Source organism: Magallana gigas, chromosome 6 (genome assembly GCF_963853765.1).
Source record: "Magallana gigas chromosome 6, xbMagGiga1.1, whole genome shotgun sequence".
Lineage (NCBI taxonomy): Eukaryota > Metazoa > Mollusca > Bivalvia > Ostreida > Ostreidae > Magallana > Magallana gigas.
The window spans coordinates 51,364,865-51,383,869 of record NC_088858.1 but is presented as its reverse complement, the minus strand read 5'-3'; the positions used below and the strand labels follow the sequence as shown (position 1 = coordinate 51,383,869).

Below are 19,005 nucleotides of genomic sequence, written 5' to 3'. Positions count from 1 at the left end.
TATTATTTTGTATGATATAGTATGATATAAATTGTATGATATTGTGTCATATTTGACACATAATATGATACAATATAATTTGAAACAACATTGTATTTTATTATATGATAAGATATTATGTGATATAGTAATATATAATACAAATATCATATTATACAATATCGTAAAATGTGATACAATAATATATATCTCAATATCATATTAATACAATTTCATGTGATTTCATATTATATGAACCAATATCATATTATACAATATCATATGATACGATATTATTTATTATATTATACAATATCGTATCATATGTTACAATGAATATATATTGCAATATCATATGAAACAATAGCATGTGATAAAATAATATATATAATACAATATCATATTATACTACATTGTATCATAATAAACAATATTATACATAATAATATTATGATACAATATCATATCATAATGTACAAAAATGAAACAATATCATATCGTATCATAAAACATTTCTTAACAATATAATATATGATATAATATTGTCTTATATAAAACAATAGTGGAACATATCATAAAATACTATATCATAGAAATCATGTTATATCATCAGGCACGTAGCATCAGGGGGGGGGAGCCAGGAGGGCCTGCCCCCCCCCCACTTTTTCTCCCAGCAACAATTTTTTTAAAACTTACATATAAAAATGGAACTATCATGGAGTTGGCCCCCCACATTTTGGAAGTATGTAAAAAATTGATAATCATATGTAAATAAAGAAATGAGGAGTGAAATTGAAGTTATATAGTACACCAGCCCCCCCCCCCCCCCCCCCCCCACGGATTAGGATTTTGATGAGTCCCCCCCCCCCCCCCCCCACTTTCAAAAACGATGCTACGTGCCTGATCATTTAACAACAAACACATCTATCAAGCAGGTTTGAGTTAGGTAGGAATTTTTTTTAGCATCCTTTATAATAGAGATCAGGCTCTGCACCTGAAGCTACCTCTGCAATTTATTTATATTGTAGTTAAATCAACTATGCAAGTTTGAAATAGTATTATTATCTATAAAACATGTGACCTGTTCCAAAAAAACCTTAACCTCCTCCAGCATCCAAAACATATGGCTCAGATTCAGCATTTAGGCCCGTCAGGTGCATCAGTATCATAGGATGCACCATCCATGCAAGTTTGGTGAAGTTAGGACCAGTAGTAACTTAGAGACATACTATTGTAATAACTAATTTTAGATAACAATACTCACATACTTAGATATTTTGAAAATATCTTTATTTAACAATTTAGGGTTTCTTTATATTATAGAAATTGCTATCAAAGGGGTCCTGCAACAAAACTTTAACTTGCTCCAGAAACCTTAACCTCCTCCAGCATATGAAATTCATGGGCCAGATTCAGCATCCATGCAAGTTTGGTGTAGATAGGACAAGTAATAACTTAGATACAGGATGAGCTAAAAACCGGATGCGTGAAATCCTGGTCTACCTTAATCGTGGTTGTTTCCTTTGAGGTACGTATAGCATCATGGGAGGGGGGGGGGGCGCGCCCCCCCACCCCCCCCCCCCACTTTTTGCGCGGCAAAGATTTTTCTTAAATTTACATACAACATTTGAATTAACATGGAGTTACCCCCCCCCTTTTCTGGGACCATATTAAAAATTGAATTGAAAATAAGGAAATAGACAATGGAATTGAAGTTTAAAGTATAGCCCCCCCCCCCGGAATTGGATTTTCACCTTTCTTCTTCATTTTTCAATTTTGTTTTGTTTTGGCTTGTCAAGATTTTTTGGATGAGTCTGCCCCCCCCCCCCCCTCCCCCAACTTTCAAAAACGATGATATGTGCCAGCTTTTTAAAATCTTTACGACATATAAGATGGGAATATATGAGGCAATAAGCTATACTTTTTATAATGGACTTAATGGACACTCATTTACATAAAAACATTAATAAGAGTCAGTATCTTCGTCTACAAAATAGTTGTCATAGATGCATTTGCCAGTAATAAGCGAAACACAGTTCCAGAGTCTGTTGATAATCTGGCACGTGGCTTTCTTTAGCTGCCCGTCGATTACGTAATGTAATGTGACATTCGATCCGTATTTCCCAAAAATATTAATCAACAAATCGTCATCCAAATAATTAATCCCAACAGTTCGCATCTTATTCACCGGCATCCACTTTTCCACTTCTCCCAAAAGATAAACTTCATGTCCACTAAAATGAAAAAATAAGAAGTGGATATTACACAAATCGTGATCACCTGACATTACATAAAGCGAAGTGGAATTTTGAAAGAATGTGTTCAGTTTAAAATTTGGAGCTTTCAGCGTAAAATATTATAAATCAAACTAAATACATATGTTAATATTTGTAATTCTTGCCTGTGTGAAATTTTAGGTGGAAAGTGGTACAAGCAGAAATCTTCCTTTGTACACATAGGAAGTTTTAATCCAGTCTTTACATCGAACACACGAAAAGAGTCTGGATCTTTGTAACTAAATACCCCGTAATCATTGCCATCATCCTACATAGAGGAAACATAATGTTATAATAGTCGATCATTTGATTAGCAAGAAACATATCAATGTAATCATCAAGGAAAAGGCCGTAAACCCATTATTTCCCTCTTTAAAAACAATTGTCGATTTTTTTTCATTTGTTGCATGTACCGTATTAGACCTTGAGCAGATGATGTTAAATGACCTCTAAAACACTGCAATTTAATTCAAAGTTTTCATTAAAAAAATGGCCGACTGTTTTATAACTACAGGTAAAATCCGTCTGGTCTGAAATTTCCCTCAACTGACCATAAAATCTAGATCCGCCTTGTGTAGAACGAGATCGGTGGGCGTGTCCACGGCTAGGACCACGCCCCATGTCCAGTTGACGTCGATGACCGTACTGTTGACGCGGATTGTGGTATGAGTCCACCACACCTCCATATCTATGTCTGAAAAGGCTTTCTGGAGGATAAATAGACCTATTTTCACTAAAACTAATAATAATACCCAATTACTAATTTTTTACTTGGATTAAATAACATATTTGGTGTTTCGAACACCTAACCCTAAATCTTTGCCAATTATCTATTTGAATTCGTATAAACAAAAAAAAATGTTACAGCAAACATGTACACCGGTGTATGATAATTTAAGGAGTTTTTTTTTCAAGTTGTCCCACCTGTTTGATTTGGAGATCTGTTGCAGATATGGGTCTGTCTGGCTTATAGATGTGTCCATACTCCCCACAGCAGCTGTGCGAGCACAATGCAAAAAAATCAAACACATTTTGTCTATATTGGTGTTCCACAATTACTTGGACACGTTTCGGGTTGTTATTTTAAATCAGATATGCAACCAATTTTAAAGACTTTTTTACCCTTCTGTTGTTTAAATTGATTATATAGTTCTATTCAGCATATTCACAATATTTGAACATTCATTGATTCATGATGACGAGACTGCAAGCACTAAGTTACCGCATCAGTAGCGACACGTTGACGGCCCCGACCCTATCACTCGGCCCCACCGGTCCCATGGACAGAGTTGCCACCGCGGCATTCAGTCCACTGTACGGCTCGGTCCTACCTGTGGGGAATCATTATCATGATACTAAGATCCTTAATTATAATCAAAGACGATTGTAACAATCAATTCGTCCTATTCAGTTCAAAATATCAAATTGTTTTCCCCTTCTATTAATTGTTTAAAGAATTCATGAAAATACATGTATATGTTCTCAGTAAGCAAACAAAACGTTCATATGTTTAATTGCATTCCTGAGAGGAGCACTTTGGGCTTCAAGGGATTCGATCACGTGGCTAATGTAGTTCATATCCGAGTGAACTTTGTTATACTGCTATTCATCTCTAGATCTTTTAGCAATCTTTATCATTTGTACTAATGTTTTAAGAAACAACACCAGGTGGGTCTCCTGGTTGGGTTCTGACTGTCCAGAAGGTGTCTTTAGATGGTCGCATCCCGAGAGCGCCCACAAACAGTGACGTCACACCAATCCTCCACTGGTCGCCGCCCGGGTGGTAGTCCTCGCTCACCCTAGCCTAGTCAGTGAGTTCAAAGACAATTTGTTACCTTCAGCGTTCTGAATTTGTTTCTATAAGGTAATCATTCTAGAAAGTTAATTCGTGGATTTATTCAATGATGATGGCTTATACTAGTTATTTTATTCATACAGTTTGTTATTGGAAATTGCAATTGTATCAACAGTTTACTTTGTCCATCAACTTAACATCGAAATTCACTAAAACTCGAAATCAACGAATTTTGATGAATCTATACAGTAAATACATGTCCATTTTTATAAGAAAATATTGATTAGTACGGAATGGTTTGGACCTGTGTGACCCAGGGAAGGGTCAGAGCTTGCATCACGTGACGAGGATTAGCCATGCAGTACTGAATGGAGTTGTACTGTTTGGCGGCGGCGGCGTGCATCTGTGTCAGCCACTGCTCTCCCAGGAACAGGTCCGTCTTCAGTTTATCTACCCTGTCCAGCTCCCCGTTTAGCCAATCCTGTAAATAAAGATCAACTTTCTATATGTGTGCACGTGTGTTTGGGACATCTAATTTGTGCCAAAATAAAAATAGATGAAAAAATAAATTTATGTAGACTAGAATCGAATGTTTCAATTTCATGAACATTGAAGTTTAAGAAATATTAGAAAAAGTCATTTCTTATAGACAGCCTAGCTAGTAGAAATATATAATTACGTCTCCCCTTTGGAAAGCTAACTTACTTGTTCATACATGAACATCCCCCACTTTGATGCATTATTGAATAGGTCTTCCCAAAACTCCTGGAAAGTAAGAACTGCAATCCAAAATCCACTTTTTAAAAGACATATGATGTTTAAAATAGAAAAAAATAACGTGTACATCAGTGACTACATTCAAAGGCTCAATCGTAAGGTTTTTTGTTTTTTTTTAAAATAAAATATCACTAAACAAATCCAATAAATGTAATATACAACTATGTGTTTAATCATTACGTTTATTCTGAGAAGTTAGAGCGTTAACGCACTTACTGCTTGTAAAGGTAGGGCGCCAATACCGTCGATAATGAAATCATATTTCCCGCCATTTTGTTTTGCGTATGTATTGTCTATTGACCTGTATAATTAAACCTTTAAAAATCTGTCTTATAACGGTATTTGAAAATTTTATCAATTTGTACTTTTTGATTAGATATAACCACCTGTTTGATATTTCAAATGTTATATATTTAATTTTGAATTCTATATTTTTGCGTAGACAGAAAGTCATACAAACGAAAATCGATTATTTATATATGATTTTAAATTGTTGTTAAATGTACTAGATGTTCATGAAATCGGTTTGCTTCTGTTTATCGTGACGATTATATAATTACATGTAATACTATGCACGTTATATGTACATGCATGCAAGCCTCTATTTGACCAATATGAAAACGATATGAAAAATCTCAAATATTTCGCTTGGAAAGATCTAACAATTTAGCATCGTCTATTTGCACAACTTCACCGTTAAATGCTCATTCTTACTTTGCTTTTAAATACTTGTCGCGATTGTATAGTGGTTTTTGAGTCAGATAGAATGAAAACACATCTGAACGCTTTGACTGGTTTATCTAAACTGATTTGAACATAAACATATTATTTTGTTTTGCCTCGGACTAGAATGTCGCGACGTCATTGGATGAAACGCGTCACGTGGCTGCCTTACAAATTTCTTTAAAAGGCAAGCGTCAAAATTTATAGGGCTGTAACAAAATAGCCCTTGTTACATGTAATTATATAATCGAACACTGGTGATTGGACTTTATATTTACCTATTATTATATAATCGAACACTGGTGATTGGACTTTATATTTTACGTATCCTATAACTTTGACTATACTGATTGGACGTTACATATTATTCTTTGAACTATTGTGATTTGACTTATCATTTAATTTCAGAATCAGTATAGAATGCTTTCGTAAAGTAAATACCTTTATTTAATGTATATTCCATGTAAATTGAATCACGATAATTCTGTGTCCATCAAAGACTTTATTGCTTTAAAGGAAGGTCAGAGAGAGAGCCAATAGCTACCATGTTTACATATTTATGGGGTGTATTGTTTTGAGGTGATGATCCTTTAATGACCGTAATTAAATCCTTGCTGGTCAGTATGTCTCCAATTTGGACATTATGTTCCCGATTTGTACACAAATATCCTGAGGGGGTAAAGTTTGATATAAACTAAATAATTACATACATCATTCGGCTAATCGAAGTCAATTAGCCCTTTGATCGGCTCAGGTAGATGACAGTAATTGGTCACGATACAGTGACCCTCCCACTAGTAAAGACCTGTCGTAACCTTGATTGACCCTAAGTACACTGAATAAGGGCGGGTTCTTGACTGACCAGCTTGACGCCATCTTGGATCATCATAGTAACAAGGTGGTGGCGCCCTCTTAAGGGGCTTTTTAACACCCAATGAACACTTGTATTACTTTGATAGTTGTTTTCCCCAAATAGTATAAAACTACTAACTTCTCGCAAGTTAGGTTAATTCCGACGCTCTTTCGAAATCTCAACATCTCTCTCTGACTTCCCCGAATTGGGACTGTGTATTAAGTTTGCTTTTTGCCGAATAAAACCACTATACGATCACTTAAGACTTTTACTTAACGTGTGCACTACTTACGTAAGATACGCGTGGTAGTGTTATACGGGCTGATTGGCGCCAGCGACCAGGATTTGTACCTTCTTTAAAAGACTTTGGAGTTTTGGATCTATCTAACCAGTCACGGTAAGACAATTTTATTATTCTTTACTGTCCTGTTTTGTAAGTCCGAGTCTCATCTACTCTTGATTTATTCTTATTTATTCTATTATTCTTTTGGGTATTTATTGTCTGGTAAACATGACTGAAGGTTTAGAACAAGCCACAACTATTGTTGCTGGTACGATACAGCAAGGGTTTACTGAACTTAGTACGACAGTGAATGAGAAACTCAAACAAATTAAAATCGCCATTAAAAAGCAAGAAATCATAATTGATACACCTCCTTTTTCGGGGAAGCCGTCGGAATTCCGGGCTTGGATAAATGCAATAAACAAAGCTTTGGTCTTAAATCCCCATTTGACAGATGATGAAAAAGTCCGTCTTGCTCTAAGACATAGTAGGGGGGATGTAAGTGACTATATCGGCCTGTACATTGAACAGCGCGTGCATGACCAAACTGTAGAAAGGGGATGGGGGCACCTGAAAAACCAACTAATTTTAAGATTTGGGGAATGTAATGACAAACATCACGCATATGCATCCCTGTTCAAAATTAAACAAAAACCTGAAGAAAATGTCCAAGTGTACAGCACTCGACTCTCTCGACTGGCCCTCGATGCATTTGACAGCCTTGACCCTCCTGAGGTACAGCGCCAGTTGGTACAATTATTCATTGACGGTATGTCCGACGATCACATGAAAATTAAAATCATGCATCAAAAGCCGACTACGCTGACGGCTGCCGCGGATAGCGCGCTTTCAATACAGAACTTTCATACCGAGGTTAAAATGCGGTTAGGGAAAGAGTTTGTCCCGACGCGAGATCCGGAAGAGGTGGTATTTCCCAGGCTCAGACCTGTCGCGCCTGATCTGCCTAACCCTATCCCAACTTTAAATCCTCAAAACCCCCTCCCTGCCCCTCGCACTATTGTGCCTATGGAAATAGGTCACATGCGGTATAGAAGAAGGCCCAGAACTGAACAATTTGAGAATGCATGCTTTAATTGTAAAAGAGAAGGTCACATAGCTCGAAATTGCCCCGAAAGAACAAGACAGCCCCAAGCTCGAAAACGTCCCACCCCGAAAAACCGTTTAAACTAGAAACCCTCCGTCGCAATGAGGCCGGCGGCGGAGGAGGAAAGGTAAGATTAGGAGAACTAAGTAATCAATCACCAGCCAAGAAGTTAAAATCAGCTTTCATTAATTTTGCTGGTAGTCCAAATTCTTGTTTAATTAAAGTTCAGAACCAGAAACTTAGGGCTTTAGTGGATACTGGAGCAGAGGTGAGTCTTATCAAACGGAAAATTTACGATTCACTAAAATACAAACCAGTATTACAAAGAAAAAGGTTAAATTTAATGGGTGTGGATGGTTCCCCACTAGACATAGATGGAGTGGCTAGAATTTCTTTTATTATTGGCGGAAATAGTGTTGTACAAGATTTTTATGTAACGCGCTCAATGACCAGAAATGTAATCCTTGGCCGTGATTGGTTGCTTAGTAACGGTGTTAGGTTGTATTTTGACCTAAAATCTTTAAGAATTAAGAATGCGTATGTGCCCCTGGAGGAGGATGTGCATATCTCATCTGTAGAAAAAGGTACGAATTGCAGACTGGCCTCACTGAAAATTAATGATTCTATCGTACCATTGGATGATGATTTGTGCATATCTTCCCTGCTACGAACCACAGGTAAAGTTAAAATAAAACCCCAGACAGCAGTACAAGTACCGGTAAAGGTTGGTAGTAATTGTCGCTCCCGCGAAATTGAAATTTATGGTCTTGATCGCGGATTTTTGTCCCTAAATCCAGGATTACTGGTCTGTAATGCGGTAGCCCCAAGGAACGAAAGAAATCGTTCAATGGTAATAGTCGTTAATACCACAGGTAAGTGTATGGTTTTAAGACGAGGTGCCGTTGTGGCCCGGGGCGAGCCGATTACAGATCAACGTGTTGAAGACCCGCGCACGTCGGATCCGTATCCGATACCGGAAATAAACGCTTTACAGACAGGCGCCCTCGATTTTAAGGCACCTGACGAATTTCAACTTTTGGTTAAAAATTTACTTGAAAAAAATATTGACTTATTTGCGAAGTCAGACGCGGACTTAGGACGGACCGATACCGTCAAGATGTCTATAGACACTGGTGACCATCACCCAATCAGGAAACGACCATACCGCGCTCCTTTGAATAAACGAAGAATAATTTCCCAAGCAGTCGATGAGATGCTGGCAGCGAAGGTGATAGAACGATCAGTATCCCCATGGTCCTTCCCGATGGTAATTGTGAAGAAAGCAGATGGGAGCAACCGACCCTGTGTGGATTACAGGTCCTTGAACAACATCACCAGGAAAAACAGTTATCCCTTGCCACTGATAGATGATATCCTCGCACAATTAGGCCAGGCTAAGTACTTTACTACGCTGGACTTAAAAAGCGGCTACTGGCAAGTGGCCATGGACGAGGAATCGAAATCAAAAACGGCATTTGCCTGTCATCGTGGACTTTTCCAGTTTAATGTTATGCCATTTGGGTTATGCAATGCTCCAGCAATTTTTCAAAATTTAATGGCAGTGGTTTTACAGGGATTAGAAGACTTTACAACAGCTTATCTTGATGACGTGATCATCTGGTCAACAGACGCAGAGCAACATCAACAACATCTTCAACAGGTATTTGATAGGTTACGACATCACGGGCTTAAATTGAAGTTAAAGAAATGCTCCTTTTATCAAAATCGAACCAATTATCTAGGCTTTATCATCAGCGAACAAGGTATTCAGCCCGACCCAGAGAAAGTTAAAATTATCAAAGCGTTGCCCCAACCTCGATGTGTCCGCGATGTTCGGTCGTTTATTGGCATGACTGGATACTATCGACGTTTTGTTCCCCAGTACTCACAGGTTGCAGAACCCCTGACAGCTCTTACAAGAAAACATGCCAGGTTTAAGTGGACAGAAGAGTGTACTGCTGCATTTGAGAAACTGAAGAGTTACTTGAGTACTGTGCCGCTCCTTGCGTATCCGGACCCCACCAAAAGTTATATACTATATACGGATGCGAGCCAAAATGCTATTGGGGCCTGCTTGACTCAACCTTGTGATGATCCCCCTGACAACCCCAACGTAAGGAATGAGAAACCTCTCTTCTTCCTATCCCACAAACTCAGTGACACACAGACAAGGTGGTCTGTTGTTGAAAAGGAGGCTTACGCTATCTACTATGCACTGCAAAAACTGGACGCGTACTTGCATGGAGCCTCTTTTATCATCCGCACAGATCACAAACCACTGAAGTATGTCTTGGAATCCCCCATGCAGAACAAGAAAATCCAGTTGTGGGCAATGTGTATGACTGGATATGACTGTACCGTAGAGTATGTTGCAGGTACAGAAAACTCTTGCGCTGACCTCCTCTCTCGGATAGATCACTCACTACTGACTGATGACTCTGATATTTGCACAGAGACGGGACCGGATGTAAGCGACAAGACATACAAGATCGGAATCCTTGATTCTTCTAATTTTCGACCTAAGGATCATATGGACTCCACAATAGAAGACAAAGATCTGGATATTCCTGACAAGGAGGAAGCCTTCCCTAATTTAGACTTGGTGGTAGAACAGTCTCAAGACCAGGACTTGACTAGGTTAAAACTTCGTCTGAAAAATGCAACAGCCACCAAATCAGAGGCTAGACACCATTTAATAATCGACGATGTCGTTTATTACTTATCAGACCCAGACGGCAATCCGTCCCTACGGCTATTTGTTCCGACCCATTTGCGCCTTGGTGTCCTTAAACGACACCATGACCTAGGGCACTATGGAGTGGACCGCACTTATGCTACTATTAGGCAGAGTTATTATTGGCCTAACTTGTATAAGGAGCTTATGGAATACACTGAAAAATGCATCCGTTGTAAGGAGAGAAATCTAAAGAGGCAACGAGCGGAACTACAAGACACTGGTATTCCACCGTTTCCATGGGCCAAGATTGCCGTAGATTTATCAGGACCATACCCGACGTCACTATCGGGGAACCGCTATATTGTAGGTTTTATCGATATCTACAGTGGATATCCGGAGGCATTCCCAGTCAAAAATAAGACTGCCGAAAATGTAGCCCACCTCATAATCGAAGAGATCTTTCCACGCTATGGATGCCCACTAGTCCTTATTAGTGACAATGGTACTGAGAACATCGCTAAGGAAGTCCAGGAAACCTTAGCCTACTTGAACATTATTCACATTCGGTCGGCATTTTATCATCCGGAATCCAACGCCAAAATCGAAAGGTTCCATAGGACTTTACACAATATCCTTAGTAAGAGAGTTCAAGAAAACCCAACTACGTGGGATGTGTACCTTAACCAAGCGTTGGCCGCCATACGGTTCACCGTTAGCGAAACCTCGAAATTCTCGCCCTACTTTTTGGTATTCAACCGTGATGTTGTGCTGCCGGTAGATAACATTCTGCGTCCCCGCCGTAAATACCTTGGCGATGAGCATCATCAAATTGCGTTGGAACTGCAACATCGGAGCTTCCTACAACTCCATAAAAACCTCGCAAAAGCTAAGAAAAGACAAGCTAAATACGCGGACAAAGGCGCGAAACCAGTTGAATTCCAAATCGGCGATGCGGTATACCTACGTAACCATACGCCTAAGGGCAAATTGGATCGGCGGTGGCTACCCTTTTACCGAATCATCACTCAAACATCGCCGGTATCTTTTGTAATAAAACATCAATTAGACGGGTCGACAAGAAAAACGCATGCAAACGACATCCGTCTGGCTAACGTTGACCAATGGACGGTTCCGAGTGACAATAGACCCCGGACGCTACGACGGGCACAATATGCGGAACCACCGAACACGGACGATCCCTCAAGCGGAACGAGTTCCGAAGACGAAGGGCCGGAAGCTCTCGATGACAAGTTCAGAGACGAAAGGACGGACTCCTCTGATGAGGATGACATACCACTGGCCGAACTACAGAGACGAATAAGACATAGGGAAGAACGTTTAGCTGATAGGCCAAACGAACTTAGTGATCAGTTGACACTCGACCCCGACGACATTGAGACCGATGATACTATGAATAATGAACCACTGACAGACGAGCAACTCAGGAGGGATGACATAAGGTCAAATTCGGACGACGACATGTCAATTGGGGAGGTCAAGGTCAAGAGACCCAAACCAAGGAGCATAAAGGCTAAGGGTCTCTTGAAAGCACTGTATCAATTTTTGTAAACTCGTATATACCCTCACCACGTGGATTTTAAAATCCGGACGATATTTACGTCTTTAGGTCATAATGACTGACTTAAGCGTGGGAATAGCTAGATACATGATTAAAGCATTGTTAGTAAAGTATATTTGTTTTCTTTTCTTTTTTCTTTTTTTTTTTTATAAATTAAATATGTTGGCCATGGGACGTTTAAGCCAAGCAGTTATTTCCCATTGTTCACGTCCCTCTTTTAGACGGATATTCTACGGTTGAAGTATACCAAGTTGACAATTTACCTGTTCCACTAGTTACCACTTCTTCCGTTCCCGCTTCGGAACAACCGCTTTCTCCTAATTCCAATGATAAGAATTTTGTTGCAAGATACGCGCTTGAAAATGAAATGCTAGCAATCAATTCAGACCGAACCCAGTATGTCCTATTAACTTCACACGAATTAGATAAGTGTACCAATGTCGTCAAAGATTTTTGTACCATTAAGAGTCCCCTTTATCCCGTACATTTGAGTAAAACCTGCTTAGTGGCCCTCTTTATGGAAAAGGCGAATGCAATAAAAACGTTTTGTGAAAAAGTAGTTCATGTGAGTAATTTGCCGCTGGCGCAGTATATTAGCGATGGTCAGTGGGCTGTGTCGACAGTCCAAGAGTTGAAATTTTCTCAAGTCTGCCCGACAAGTGAACGCGGTACAGAGACCACGATTCGTTCTGTAAAGCCTCCGGTTGGCGTGCTGCGTTTACCGATGTCATGTCGAGCTGTACACGGTCAAATAACCTTATCCCCATATTTTCGCCGAGAAACGACTGTCAAATTCCCTGAAAACCACCTAAATATTACAATTGTACACACCCTCAACACCAAAAATATATGGGAAAAATTTCACCGAACCTTACCAAACTTTACCTATTCTACTTATCCTTTTAAATTAAACAAAATTAAACACATTGAAATGGATGATTTGCAAAATGAGCTAAAGTACATGTATTTTCCACCTGAAGAAAAGTTTTACTTACCCCATTGGTCTTTTCCTTTCATAGGGATTTTGGGTATCTTACTCATTGTCGTATGTTTAATTGGTATTAAATGTCGTAAACGAATCAAGAGTAGAATAATTGGGCTCTGGAATGCAAAGGGGGATAGTGGGGAATATAAGATGTCTGTACTGCCGACGTATGCAGCGGTCAAGACCCAAGGTGGCGACATTCCTACACTATCCACTGCGCCGCCTGCAGAGACTGAACCTACTGCGACCTTGCTACCTCAACAATTTCCAGAGACGCTCAGGATGACTGCTGAACACGGGCCTATCTATCCAAACCTACCAAGATTTGAACTGATTACAAGCCGGGCCTCATCTTTAATTGGGTCAGCTCCAACATCTATTACTGACTAAGGCAAATTAGGACATCTCCGGTTTACCGGACATGGGATGTATTGGGCACGTCTCATGTAAATCAACGGCCTTATTTTTATTTGACCTGATCTAGACTTGTATCAACGACCTGGACTTTCCTAAAGAACTTTCCGTGGGTATATGCTACCTTACCCATAGCCAATAACTTTTAAATACTTGTTACAGCAAACTACAATCATGTATAGTGAAGCAGATGAGGGAAATGGAATATGTTAAACATTCCGATGATGACGGAAGGATGAATTACCTTCTACTTTTTGTGTATATTGTGTATAATCACAACCAGAGCCGAGGAAATACCGATGATTCTAGAAGTATCCACTTTCTAGTATCACTTCGACGATGTTACCGATGACACCGACTACGACGAACCTACACCAGACCTGTGTTTCGTTTCCGATGATTCCGGAAGTGTCATACGCTATTCGATGAATTCTCCGATAATACCGGACGCTGAACTCTATACAGACTTTTCTGTGTAAAGAGACTGTTTTGTGTAAAGAGACTCTTTTGTGTATCGAGACTGTGCTTAAAAAGTTGCAGTGTATTGAGCAACTTTTTCCCGATGTGGTGGAGGTGTGTAACAAAATAGCCCTTGTTACATGTAATTATATAATCGAACACTGGTGATTGGACTTTATATTTACCTATTATTATATAATCGAACACTGGTGATTGGACTTTATATTTTACGTATCCTATAACTTTGACTATACTGATTGGACGTTACATATTATTCTTTGAACTATTGTGATTTGACTTATCATTTAATTTCAGAATCAGTATAGAATGCTTTCGTAAAGTAAATACCTTTATTTAATGTATATTCCATGTAAATTGAATCACGATAATTCTGTGTCCATCAAAGACTTTATTGCTTTAAAGGAAGGTCAGAGAGAGAGCCAATAGCTACCATGTTTACATATTTATGGGGTGTATTGTTTTGAGGTGATGATCCTTTAATGACCGTAATTAAATCCTTGCTGGTCAGTATGTCTCCAATTTGGACATTATGTTCCCGATTTGTACACAAATATCCTGAGGGGGTAAAGTTTGATATAAACTAAATAATTACATACATCATTCGGCTAATCGAAGTCAATTAGCCCTTTGATCGGCTCAGGTAGATGACAGTAATTGGTCACGATACAGTGACCCTCCCACTAGTAAAGACCTGTCGTAACCTTGATTGACCCTAAGTACACTGAATAAGGGCGGGTTCTTGACTGACCAGCTTGACGCCATCTTGGATCATCATAGTAACAAGGTGGTGGCGCCCTCTTAAGGGGCTTTTTAACACCCAATGAACACTTGTATTACTTTGATAGTTGTTTTCCCCAAATAGTATAAAACTACTAACTTCTCGCAAGTTAGGTTAATTCCGACGCTCTTTCGAACTCTCAACATCTCTCTCTGACTTCCCCGAATTGGGACTGTGTATTAAGTTTGCTTTTTGCCGAATAAAACCACTATACGATCACTTAAGACTTTTACTTAACGTGTGCACTACTTACGTAAGATACGCGTGGTAGTGTTATAGGGCAACATGGCGGACGTAACGTTATTTGAACTGATTTTCTACACAAACGTTTGTTTACATATCAAACTTTAGGTCCTCGACAAAACAAAACACTTATTAGGTTCGTTACTGACTGTTTAAAGAAATTTGTGGGGTCGGTAAAGTCCATAGAAGGCTCGGCTTCGCCTCGCCTTCTATGGACTTTACCGACCCCACAAATTTCTTTAAACAGTCAGTAACGAACTTAATAAGTAATATTAACGTTACCATGACGTCATACTATGATGACGTCATAATAGCAATGTCTCACAACGTCACATGCACCTTGACGTCGTATTAGATATTTACCAACAATACTAGTGGTCTTATAACTGCCTAATATATTCTTCAACATGCATGATGTAAACATTGAAAAGATACCAAAATTAATATATTCACAAACCAATATTTACTGTGGAGTGCGACTGGCATGTTCGTTGTCTTAAACATGTATCTGTAAAAAAAAAAAAAAACTCTCAAAATTACAGCTATATACTTGCATGCTTGTCTTTGCAGTGAAATTACCTGCCTTATAATTTTCTTTAATGGACATTTTTTTGGATAAAAAAAATATTGTGTGTTGAAGCATATGGCTGAAGTCAATCTTAAATCAAATATTGAATATAAGTGGTAGCTCATTACTCCAGTCCGTCGGGAAATACATCCGGTCTTGTATCCCAGGTTTTGATGCCATTTCCGGTTCCGGTGTAATACCACCAAGAATCATACTGAACGTACCTACAACACAAAGTGGGCATAAAATCGGCGACCATTTGGACAGGGGTATGCATGAATAAGTGACAAATAGACAAACGTTATTTTCGGCCATTACCCGATGGGTAGACCCGCCATTGTCACCTCCTGCTTAATGAAATCAGTCATCGTCTGCTCGTACGTTTTATTGGGTTCCGTGTGAAAGTAGTAGTATCCCCCTACAACACAGACACGTCAGAATAGTACGCTATATGGCATCTGCACTTAAGTAATCTGTTGCTAGGCTTACAAGCCCCTTAAAGTTTCTCACCATTGTCTGTCCAGTATCCAAGGAAAATTAAAGTACTGTCTTCCCAAGTATTCCATTCTTTTTCTCCATATTGTTTCTGAAGAAATTCGCCCCAACCCCTAAAAGCCTTCAATCATATATAATTAATAAACTGTGTAGTCAAATCTTTATATATACTATTTTTGTTAAACCGTCTCAAGAAAATGTCTTATAAATTAACTAACCTTATTTATCCCTTCTGCGTAGTAAATGATGGTACTGTAAGTGTAGTTCGCCGGAACTTCATCAACACCTCCCATAATTCCCCAGAAAACAGCTCCACCTTTGTCAGCATCATGCCAAGCAGACGACGCCATAAATCCAGAAAATGTTGAGAGGAGAAATGTCCGACCTTGTTCGTCAAACACTGCCAGAGGTCCTCCCTTCAGCCCGTCTCCAATGGCGTCCGTCTGAGAATCCCACCTTAAAACACCATGATATAACATAATATCCATTACAAATTTACCATATTTTTGTTCTACCAAAAGTTACATGCGTATAATATATCAGACCGTCCAATGTGCTTCTTTGTGTCTCCTGCCATGAAACCATCGAAAGACAGATAGCCAAGATCTGTGTCGTAACTTTCAACTCGAGCACTCGGGAATCCGGAAATGGTCTGGTCAAACGTGCTTGCTTTGGTTCCATTGGCTCCATTGTGATACGTCTAAAATATCACAGATTGGTACTCGAACGACAACCAACTCCGGTCGTGCAATGTGACGGGATTTATTTTAGCAAACTCTATGTGCGGCCGACTGTGCTGTTTGTTTTTACTTACCTGGTTGAATACCACTACGTCAACATCTTGGTATATGATAAATGAAGTTGATACGTTGGCATTGCCAGCAGTGTAATAATTCGTGATCACATCGTAGTCCCCATGTGCGTCACTTCCGGTGGACAACTGTTGGGAGGTGAGCTTTAAGCTCCCGTCCCCCAAAGAGTAAATGGTCTTGTCTGCCCTAAAGAAGGTATCTGATGACTTCAGAAACGCTGTGTTGCGTGTCCCCAATGTATAACTCCCGTCCGACAACGACAGCTCAAAATTCAAGGACCTTGACGTGGTGACTCTTATTCCTGAAATTTTTCATGAAAAAATGTGTTCTCTTATATAGATAAAAACACCTTTTCTTTGAATGTCATAATTGAAAATATCAATTGATCAATGATTAAATTTATCATTATTTTTTTATTTATCAGCAATATCCGTTGTATATATCAGTGGCGTCGGAAGCAAATTGAAAGGGGGGGGGGGGGACTAGACTAATCCTCAGAAATCTTGACAAGCAAAAAAAAAAAAAAATCCTATTTCCCAAAATCATGAGTATCCTTATCCGTGGGGGGGGGGGGGGGGGCAAGTATACCTATGGATTCCACAGTTTGAATACTTCACTCTTTTTAAGGTAAATTTAGGAACATGGAACACTTATGTTTGCTGCGAGAAAAAGTGGGGGGGGGGGGGGGGGCTAGACCCTCCCTGATGCTATGTGCCTAATGGTTAGGTCTAAATTTGCAAAAAAAAGTGGGAGGGGGGGGCTAAGCCCCCGGCCTAGCCCCCCCCCCCCTCCCGTTTCCGACGCCTATGTATATTCATCAGGCACGTAGCATCGTTTTTGAAAGTGGGGGGGGGGGGCCAGACCCATCCAAAAAATCTTTACAAGCAAAAGAAATAAAAAAGGGAAATCTAAAGTTTCCAAAAATCTTCAAAATCCTAATCCGTGGGGGGGGGGGGGGGGGGGCACTCAACTATACTTCCAAAAAAAAATTCTTCCCTACCAAAATTTTTTTCCCTCCAAATCATGAAATTCCTAATCCGTGGGGGGGGGGGGGGGGGAGGTAATATTCATTTGACTACTCATTCTCATTTCCTTTTTTTCATATCAATTTTTTTACTAACTTCAAAAAAAGTGGGGGGGGGGGGCCAACTCCATTATAATTCATTTTTTTATATGTAAATTTTAAAAAATTTCTTGCTGCGAGAAAAAGTGGGGGGGCCAGGCTGATGCTACGTGCCTGTTCATATTGAAAACAGAATGGATCCCCTGGATGGATGGATAGTTGGATGGATGGGTTGATTTACATGAATATAGATTATAATCTTTTGACGTGCTTTTTACGTGGACATTGTCATTAAACAAATCGATCAACACACGCACATGATATTGTGAAAGTTACCTTGCAAACTTGACAAACAAAAAAGAAAAGAAAAAAAACACCACTCCGCCAATCTTCAAAATTAATATCCGTGCGCGTTTGGGGGTGGGGGGGGGGGGTAGTATATGTACGTAATATAATGCATACACAATTTCCATACTAATGTATATTTCCCTATCATTTTAGCATCTTTCCAAAGAGTGAGGGTCGCAGTTTCTTCAAAATTGTAGTTTCTATCGAGAAAAAGTAGGGCTCATGCAGGGGCCACCCCCTTCCCCATGCTACGTGCCTATAACATCGACTTTGTCTAATTTCAGTGCATTTGCCAGTGAGAAACCTTTTGGATACTACCGCGCCATTATTGGGTGTACGATCCTACGATTACATTTGGTTATACAGTACAACGTATATGTACATGTAGGTCAGTCACTGTGTTGGGACAAAAACATATGTTAGACTTTCAGGGGACTCGATCAATATAACATATAGTCACTACCCTGTTCCTTATACCCCTCTGTCCTACGATAAAGAAATGAGTTTAAGTTCCTTACCCTGTAAACATAAGACGACGGACATCGGGATAAAAATGCCCATGTTCACGATTGGTCTTTACAATATCCAGATATAATATCTATGTTCAGATAACACAGCTTTCAGAGGAATGGTTAACTCTTTTTTTTTATCTATTTAAACTTTTTTCTACTCAAATTCATTAATTTGATTAATATCTTTGTTTTAATTAATATGTTTGTTTTAATTTCGTGATAATTTGACCATGCAAACACGGCCACCAACTCCTCGACCC

The 19,005-nt window shown here is 39.3% G+C and overlaps 1 protein-coding gene across 1 annotated transcript; it reads right to left on the bottom strand.

The window, feature by feature from the left end:
• Positions 1-1,878: 1,878 nt before the first annotated feature.
• Positions 1,879-18,875, bottom strand: LOC105326286 (uncharacterized). Its single transcript, XM_011426230.4, has 17 exons — positions 18,752-18,875; positions 16,825-17,123; positions 16,556-16,710; positions 16,229-16,466; positions 16,026-16,131; positions 15,834-15,933; positions 15,644-15,739; positions 15,405-15,455; positions 5,044-5,128; positions 4,756-4,815; positions 4,355-4,531; positions 3,921-4,059; positions 3,478-3,586; positions 3,180-3,252; positions 2,807-2,962; positions 2,381-2,523; positions 1,879-2,213 (listed from the first exon to the last, which is right to left on the bottom strand). The coding sequence occupies exons 1-17, from the start codon at positions 18,792-18,794 to the stop codon at positions 1,943-1,945; spliced, it is 2,301 nt and encodes a 766-aa protein (XP_011424532.4). The 5' UTR covers positions 18,795-18,875; the 3' UTR covers positions 1,879-1,942.
• Positions 18,876-19,005: the final 130 nt, after the last annotated feature.

Bases quoted from the DNA above. Each gene is read 5' to 3' on its own strand.
- LOC105326286 (XM_011426230.4), bottom strand. From the start codon at position 18,794: ATGGGCATTTTTATCCCGATGTCCGTCGTCTTATGTTTACAGG. The intron at 16,711-16,824 runs GTAAGTAAAAAC...GTGATATTTTAG, and splicing joins ACGTAGTGGTATTCAACCAG to ACGTATCACAATGGAGCCAA. The intron at 2,963-3,179 runs GTGGGACAACTT...TTTATCCTCCAG, and splicing joins CAGATCTCCAAATCAAACAG to AAAGCCTTTTCAGACATAGA.